General features: G+C 29.2%; 3 protein-coding genes and 1 long non-coding RNA gene across 6 annotated transcripts; 2 read left to right on the top strand and 2 right to left on the bottom strand.

Annotated features, from left to right (window-relative positions):
• Nucleotides 1-1,093: 1,093 nt before the first annotated feature.
• LOC143203215 (targeting protein for Xklp2 homolog) lies at nucleotides 1,094-3,659 on the bottom strand. 2 transcript variants are annotated; one of them, XM_076415354.1, is made up of 8 exons: nucleotides 3,456-3,659; nucleotides 3,144-3,232; nucleotides 2,922-3,088; nucleotides 2,768-2,866; nucleotides 2,546-2,705; nucleotides 2,363-2,494; nucleotides 1,882-2,280; nucleotides 1,094-1,826 (listed from the first exon to the last, which is right to left on the bottom strand). In XM_076415354.1, exons 1-7 carry the CDS (start codon nucleotides 3,550-3,552, stop codon nucleotides 1,888-1,890), a joined length of 1,137 nt encoding a protein of 378 aa, XP_076271469.1. In that variant the 5' UTR covers nucleotides 3,553-3,659; the 3' UTR covers nucleotides 1,094-1,826; nucleotides 1,882-1,887. The 2 variants fall into 2 exon arrangements, with proteins under 2 accessions (XP_076271469.1, XP_076271468.1); XM_076415353.1 differs by having other exon boundaries at nucleotides 1,094-2,280.
• Nucleotides 3,660-4,014: 355 nt separating this feature from the next.
• Nucleotides 4,015-5,978, top strand: LOC143203117 (protein O-glucosyltransferase 2). Its single transcript, XM_076415253.1, has 5 exons — nucleotides 4,015-4,301; nucleotides 4,356-4,710; nucleotides 4,765-5,078; nucleotides 5,138-5,375; nucleotides 5,427-5,978. Exons 1-5 carry the CDS (start codon nucleotides 4,135-4,137, stop codon nucleotides 5,847-5,849), a joined length of 1,497 nt encoding a protein of 498 aa, XP_076271368.1. The 5' UTR covers nucleotides 4,015-4,134; the 3' UTR covers nucleotides 5,850-5,978.
• LOC143203118 (transcription and mRNA export factor ENY2) lies at nucleotides 5,845-6,980 on the bottom strand. 2 transcript variants are annotated; one of them, XM_076415257.1, is made up of 3 exons: nucleotides 6,884-6,980; nucleotides 6,352-6,413; nucleotides 5,845-6,285 (listed from the first exon to the last, which is right to left on the bottom strand). In XM_076415257.1, the coding sequence occupies exons 2-3, from the start codon at nucleotides 6,411-6,413 to the stop codon at nucleotides 6,036-6,038; spliced, it is 312 nt and encodes a 103-aa protein (XP_076271372.1). In that variant the 5' UTR covers nucleotides 6,884-6,980; the 3' UTR covers nucleotides 5,845-6,035. The 2 variants fall into 2 exon arrangements, with proteins under 2 accessions (XP_076271372.1, XP_076271369.1); XM_076415254.1 differs by lacking the exon at nucleotides 6,884-6,980 and having other exon boundaries at nucleotides 6,352-6,545.
• Nucleotides 6,981-7,019: 39 nt separating this feature from the next.
• Nucleotides 7,020-7,784, top strand: LOC143203119 (uncharacterized). The gene is made up of 2 exons (XR_013007282.1): nucleotides 7,020-7,152; nucleotides 7,345-7,784. It is a non-coding gene; the product is annotated as an uncharacterized LOC143203119 (long non-coding RNA).
• The last annotated feature ends 587 nt before the right edge of the window (nucleotides 7,785-8,371 follow it).

Below are 8,371 nucleotides of genomic sequence, written 5' to 3'. Positions count from 1 at the left end.
ATAAAAGTATGGTATACGGGATTGCAGGTTAAATTATAGAAACTTCTCCCTCATCCGGATTATGAGCTACTAAAATCTTACCTCACGTCATTTTACTGTAAAACAAGGCGATGACCATACCGAATTACACTAAATATATTCAGGAATTCCGTAAAGTAGTATGGGGCCAGTACTATATCTTCTATACATAGCCGATCGATCTACAACAAAAATAACCACTGTGGCAACATACGCAGGCGACCCGACAATCTTAGTCTCTCATGAACATCGAGCCAAAGCATCAACTAACCTACAAACACACCTAAATCAAATACAAATGTGGCTAAAAAGATAGCGTATAAAAGCCAACGAAACAAAATCCTGTCATATAACTTGTATGCTCCGTAGAAGAACATGTCCACCAATTTGCATCAATAATTGTCAATTCCCACAAGCAAGGATGCGAAATATCTCGATATGCACCTAGATCGACGCCTAACTTGGTAGAAGCACATACCCACCAAACGAAAACAGCTTGGACTTAAACTCTACCAAATATATTTTGGCTTATCGGGCGTTACCAACTATGGGGAGCGAGTTTAATATATCTATCATACAATGGTTCCAAAATAAAGTGTTGCGTGCCATTGTTCTGTGCTCCGTACTATATTTCAAATGAAGTAATACAACGCCATATTCCTCTAGAACCAATAACCAGTGTAATTCAACGTATTTGTGTGAAGTTAATTGCTCGAAATCTACGGCGAAAGCACAAAAACCTAATTAGATCCTTGAAGTAGGCCTGATTCCTTAGCAGAATCAAGAATATACCTCAGTATCCGTTTCGATGTAACTTCAAATTCGAAATATCGCATTAGTCAAAATCAAAGCAAGTCAGTCAAAAAGCTGTACTGGTTAGTCGAAATATACTCCCAATTTGACCTGCGATGAAAGAGATCATAAGATTAAAGCGAACCAAACCACATGAAGTTGTTGTTGTATAAGCGTTATTAAGAATAACATAAAATAAACAAAAATGTTTATAGTTGGGTGGTTTCAAAAATTTTAAATCATTGAAATACTATGAATATATATGAGAAAAATTAATAAATAGCTATTTATTTGTTTTATTTAAACATTCAATATATTAATATAAATTTTACTATAAATAATTGTATCTTCAATCTTATATGAAACTGCCAAAGATATATTACCATGAGAATAGAATTAAAAGTCAGATCATTTCAGAAGTAAAAACCTATTAAAAAAAACAAAACCTTGAAGATCAAATTATATTTAACATAGAGTATTGAAACAAATATTTTATGGAATCTAAAAATTTGTAACTTGTTATTTTGCTTTTATTGAACAAAAAATAAAAGCATGTATATAAAAAAGGCACTTAAAATGCAAATTAGATTTAGCGAGTACAAGTCTGTAAGTATAACTTCTGCAGTAACAAAATGCTACATGCGTTTTAACATTAAAATAAAACTTACTTATATGGATAAATTACAAACATTAAACAGCTAATAACTGGAAATCCCACTAAATATAATGTTCTAGTTACATTTGAAAATATTACAAAGCTCAACTATCATCATCAATATGCCAAGTTTCACTGATGCGGAGTCATAACACAAAATTCAAACAAAATGCATTAATTGAAATATTAACAGCACTGCATTGTTTTTATTGTTGTAATTATGAATTAATCAATAATCAACTATTAAAAAAGTAAGTTACCCATTAACATTAAACTTCCTTTGTGCTTCCAGAACACACACCAGTCAAATTTAAAGATTATATAGGCTACTATTAAACTGAATAATAAATATCACATTCACCTGTAAACAAAGGCTATTAACAGATATTACAGAGAGCATATTAATTTTAACATGCCTAAATTCAACCTTGAATGTTTTCCTTATTACAATTTTTTTTCTTCAAGTGAAATTTAGGCGAAATCGGTTCAGTCACTTTATTGGAAGGTTTAATAATTATTTCAGGATATTTTCTCACTGGCTTGGCTTTAAATTGAGTTTGTTTCCTTAATTTAGCAATCTCCTCTTGTTCCATTTTAATCCTTTGCTCCTCGGCAATTTCCTTTAAATATGCTAAACGCTCTTCTTTCTCCTCCAATTTAGTTTTAAACTCTTGCCGTTTTGGTTCACGCAAGTCCGTGTGAAATTCAAAGGGCTCAATTTCTGTTACCTTCATTGATTTTACTGGCATAAAGGGTTCTTTGTACAGAACAACAGGTGGTTTAGCTTTGAACTGATTTGACTTTGAATTTGTTGGCTAGAAACATAAAATAATGACTTTATAATTCAATTAACTACTGCAGAAAGCTGAACATTCAGAGTGCCAAATTGATCCTTACATTTTTTTTAGCTGAACCCGGATTGCTGCCTGTTAAACTATTTAAACTTCTTGTAGATCCATGGCCTGTCTTAACACTTTTAGGTATAGGCTTGGCATGAAATTCTCTAGCTTTTTTTTCCTCTTCTAATACCTATAAAAAATAATTAAAACATCCGCAACTTTACAGAAATGTTTTACTAACTTTATTGATTAGCTGTTCCCTTTTTTTTTTAATCATTTTATCTCGATCATCAAAACTGAAGGGTTTAGGCATAGTGTACCCTTTTTTTTCCTGTGGATGTGTAGCTTTTATAGGACCATCGAACATCTTCTTGTTCAAAGGACGAGCTTTGAATTTTGGACTAAAAAAATTTTAATTTTTTATTTCTTAATTTCTAATTCTATTTTTTTTTAAATAGCATACCATTGTTCTATTTCTAATTTTTCCCTCTCATCTCGAGATAAAATATGACCAGGTCGATGCCTTCTTTTTGTCTGAAGAGCAGGGCTACACGGTACTGTCCTACAAGTGTACAAAAAACTAAAATACCATTAACTTCAGAAACCACATATCTTACAACTTCAGTGGTTTGTGAACTGGTTTTTCTTCTAAATTTGGCTTACTTCTAAATCTCTCTGGTGTTTTATTTTGAAATATATGTAAATGTTCAGATAAACTGACAAACTTTTTACTGTTTGCTTTATTGATAGTTTCTAATGATGGATAACGCTGATGTAGAGGCTTCTAAAATAAGTGTAATGTTAAACTACCTATTTTGTTACACAAAATAAAGCTATACCTGTCCTGGCCTATTCTGTTCATTGAATAATACTAAATTTCCTACACTCATTGATTTTCTAAGTGTTGGCAATGCGGAATTCTCATCATCTAAAAACAACTTTTATAATGTAGTTAATTGCTTTAAAACATCAGTGTTTATTTCCAGAAAGTTGACCATAATTAGTTAATTATGTTAATTAGTACTAATTTAATACAATTATCAATAACAAAAATAAGTTAATAGTATCACAAAAAATTGTATAGAAATGATAAAACTGTAATCGTTTTAACAATATCCAAGATTTATTTATATTAAAAATATAAATCATACCTATTCGAAAATATTTATCCACATCATCTTCATCATTATCAGGACACTCAAAGTCTATAAATTGAGGCGCATTGAAATTATCAAACGGCTCACCCATTTTTTCAGAAAAACATATATTCAACTGAACCAAATGATTTCAAATTTCAAACGATTTAAATGGTAACTACTTTTGAAGTAACGGTCAGTTGCCATGAGAAAATTTGAAACACTCTGCAGTGCTGCCAAAATTATTAGTTTTACTTTCGAAAATTTTTTAAATTTATTATCTCTGATTAATGTAAATGATATTAAGCCTGACACAATTAATAATTATTAATATTATAAAAACAAAGGGATTATAGAAATTAAAGCATATTTTACAAGACATTTTTATTTTTATATTCTGTAGGATACTTGGCGGTATATTCAAATATGGGTGAATAAATTTAATATGCCCCTTAAATATGTAAAATATGTGTCTTTAATACATTACAGGAATATTAAATATCATTAAAGTTAATTGCAGGTTAATTCTGATATTATATTAACATTATATTGATATGTATATTATTGAATACAGGTTATCTAGAACTTTGTTGAATGCAGAATACTCTACATGGTTCTCTATATTAAAAACTACCATTATTTTGCCATGATTTAAATTTGCTGTTTAGACAGGGAATTTAATATTATTTACATAATGAATGTAAAATGTTTGTATATCTATACATTTATATTTGCTCAGCTTTATGATGTGCATCCACAATCAATTTATTTTCAAGTATGGGGCCCAGGATTAAAACCTCATCAAATTACTATGCCTGCACGCTATTTTTTTATCCAAGCTTTTGATCAAAACAACAACAGGTTAAATCTGGTATTGTATGAAATCATTTAAAATTAAATTTAATGTTTTTACAGTATCACACATAGTCTTGAAACTGAGCCCCAAGTCATTATTGATGGTGGAACTAAAAAAAAGACATCTTGTCGTATTTGGACCAAACTTTTAGACAGAAAAGATGGAAGCTACATTGTTAGATACAAAGTTTATGAACCATGCTCATATGTAAAAATTACTCTTACTTATGAAAATGAACAAATTGGTAATTCACCATATATAATTAATGATTATGTCTATCCAGATAACTGCTATTGTCCTCAATATAGCCTACAGGATGTCATTAATATTTGGAATTGTGGAAATGTTCCATTACAAATTGATAATGACTTTTTAAATTTCAAAAAAATTAATTGGGATGAAACAAGACTAAAGGTATATAGGAAATAAAGGTATAAAATAATTATATTTTAAAATATATTATTTAAGGTAATTGATCAATTTAATAAACCATATTCTGTAAGCCTGTGTCATTATATTATCAAAAATAATCAAGTGTATAGAAAATGTTATGGACAACATGTAGGATTTAACATGTTTTCTGATAGTATTTTACTATCACTTACAAGGAAAACAATTTTACCAGATTTGGAATTCTTTATAAATCTAGGAGATTGGCCACTATCTAGCAAAAATATGCCAAACAAATATCCTATATTTTCATGGTGTGGTAGTAAAGATGCCAATGATATTGTAATGCCAACATATGAACTAACAGAATCAACTTTAGAAAATATGGGAAAGTAAGTACTAAATAACTATAATAATGATTATATAATTGAATATGACAATTTTGTTTAAGAGTTACATTAGATATGTTGTCAGTACAAGGAAATTTTAAATATGTTTGGGAGGACCGTAAAGAAATATTGTTCTGGAGAGGCAGAGATTCAAATAAAAATAGATTAAACTTAATTAAAATATCCAAAACCCATCCAGAATTGTTTAATGTTTCTTTAACCAATTTCTTCTTTTTTAAAGATGAGGAAGATACATATGGGCCCAGGTCAGAACATATTTCATTTTTTAAATTTTTTGATGTGAGTAACATATAAGACGTAGCATATTTTTTTCTAATTATATAATTTTAGTACAAATATCAATTATCTATTGACGGAACTGTAGCTGCTTATAGAATGCCATTTTTATTAGGGGGAGGATCTTTAGTATTTAAACCATATTCAAAATATTATGAACATTTCTATAGTAAATTAGAACCCAATGTTCATTATGTCCCTGTGGAAACTGATTTATCAGATTTGGTTGAGAAGATACAGTGGGCCAAAGATAATGATTCTAAAGCAAAAGAAATTGCACAAAGTGGCAAAAAGTTCGCTAATACTAATTTATTACCCAAGAATATATTATGTTACTATATGCATTTATTAAATAAGTTGAGTAAAGTTACTACAAGTAATGTTAAAGTATTAGAAGGTATGGAGCTTATTAATCAAAAAAGTGATTATCCTTGTGATTGCTTAAATAAGGAAAAAAATATAAAAGAAGAACTGTAGCTAATATTTTTATTGCTTTTATTCCATTGATTGGCTAAGTTATAAAGTAATTAGTGAAATTATACATTTTTATACAAATTAGGGTATTTGAATCTCAATGTTGTTCTAATAAAAACAATAGAATGGCAAGTCATTTTTGTTTTTATTAATTTAAAACTAGGGTTCATGTTAAATAATAACAGATGCCTAAACATCTTCAAAACTTTTTGCATATCCAATTTTTTCAAGATTTAATAAAATTAATTCTATTTCATGATATAACTCCCTTTTCACTGCATCTGGTACTAAAGCTCTTGCTTTAGGTGTAATGGTCGCTATTAATTCATCTACTGTAGGAACTTTATCACCACTTTCCACGATTGCTTTTCTACAGGCCAACTGTACTTGATCTTTCCATCCGCTTTCTACTAATCGGGTATGAACTAATTCTGCTACCCTACAAATTAATATGTATCACGGACTCGTTTTACTAAACTGTTATTAAAATATTATAAAAACTTACTGTTCCAATCCATTGTTCACATTTAAGTGAAGATTCACGCGTGCATCGTACTCTTGGGGCATCTTGTAAATTATTTATTTAATTTTATAAAAATTGTGGTTATATACTTTGTTGTTGGTGTTTTTCGACTATGAATATGTATAGGACTCGAAATATATCGATAACAATCAAAAAAACTTGATTCGAATCAGTAACAAATGAGAACGTTTGAGCAAAATTCTGTTAAAGCACTAAATAAAATCTCTGTGAATCATTTAAAATATGGCTTTAAAAAAATTAATAATTTTAAACTATTTATACAAATATCGATAATACCCATTTCCAACGATTAGTACATGGCCGACATCTCTTGGATAATAATAAAAGCTAATAAGCTTGAAGCAAGTAATGGTAAAATAAAAAAAAGACTGTTACTAAAATATCAAATATCAAAAAATCCTTTTAAAATAATTTTACCGTTCTGGAAAATTAAATAATTCCCCATATAAGATATATGAATTATAAAAAGTATTTTTAACAAAAAAAAACCTACCTAAAACTATTTATCTATTTACAATATTATTTTAACTACTACCAGCTGATCACTTACAAGTGAGCGCCCAGCAACAAATTAAATATGTTTTGTTACTAACTTAACTTTATCTATATGTCAAAATTATTTTTGTATTGTTTGGGATCGGTAGCGACTTCAAACTGATCAGTTGGTAGCAGTTAAAATAATATTGTAAATAGATAATTAGGTTTAGGTAGGTTTTAAACTAAATTGTGTATATATGGTGGATTATAAAATACGTGTAGTAGGTAGGTTAAATAATTTTTTTGTTTGTTTTTAGTTATTTACTACAACGATTATTATGTACATATTTTATTTTAAAACGTTTTTTTTTGTGTTAAAAAAGTTTGATAATTTTTAAATTTTTAGTGAGTTCCTTATTTATTTTTTGATGTTGGTACAGTTTTTTTGTTAAAAATATTTTATTTTTCCCTTTTTAGTGTTAGATATTTACTTAATAAATTACGCAGTTTTTTATTAAGCATTACATTGGATAGACCAATTAAAAGTGCAACCTTTATGAGGAAAAATAGCAGTAAAGAAACGATGCTTAAAAATAAGGAACGCTTCAGGACCCTGGGTCTGCTACCTAGTCTAGGTGATCTGACAGATTTTCCAACCAAACTAGAACAAAAAAAGTTGCTGCCCCATTGAGTATGGAAGCCGCGACCTCCGCGTAGTAGCATAATGTTCTAATCGATACACGATTCAAACCCTGCATTTTTGGTTTCAACGACGTCTTATATCGTAAGATTAGTGCTTAAAAACCAAACTGAATAATGTTTACACTAAATTACATCCGATTTTTTGTCACATTAGCTCAGGAATAACATTATAAACAAATATCTGATTATTTTAGATAAAAAATATGTCAAAACTTTGTGTATGTTTTTTAAATTTGAGCGTTTCCCCTTTACCTTTTTTCCCGTTAGCACCCGTTACCCCATCAAATACTGATTTGGTTCCAATGGGACTTCGAAGGAATTGGGGATGCAAGTGCACTCTTTTGAATAAAAAAAGAATTTTAAAAATCAGTCCAAAATCAGCGAACATACATTTTTTTTTATTATTATTCTTCGTGAGTCCACAATCTGCCCTATTGGCAATAAGTATTTCTTATGTCTATATTATATATACATGGCATGTAGAAAATCACTTCATTAAGCAATCTTCTGTATAAAATATTATCTTAATTAAATAGTCTTATGTTGACTTTAGAATATGTCCAGTAATCAGATCAGGTGGTGTTAAACGTTTTAGTCTACGCACTTCACTATTACGTCACATATTTAGCTGATTAGCGAGTACATTGGGATGCACTGGCACACTTTCGAAGTACTTAACACAAACACGTTGAATTACACTCGTTATAGGTTCTAGAGGAATATCGCGTTGTATCACTTTATTTGAAATATAGTACGGAGCATCAACAATGGCACGCAACACCTTATTTTGGAACCGTTGAAT

The sequence above is a fragment of the Rhynchophorus ferrugineus genome, unplaced genomic scaffold (assembly GCF_030347505.1).
Source record: "Rhynchophorus ferrugineus isolate W39M unplaced genomic scaffold, kcgeb_rfMv2 rfM9, whole genome shotgun sequence".
Taxonomy (NCBI): Eukaryota; Metazoa; Arthropoda; class Insecta; order Coleoptera; family Curculionidae; genus Rhynchophorus; species Rhynchophorus ferrugineus.
Note: the sequence above shows the minus strand (reverse complement) of the source record. Positions and strands in the feature narration are given on the sequence as shown.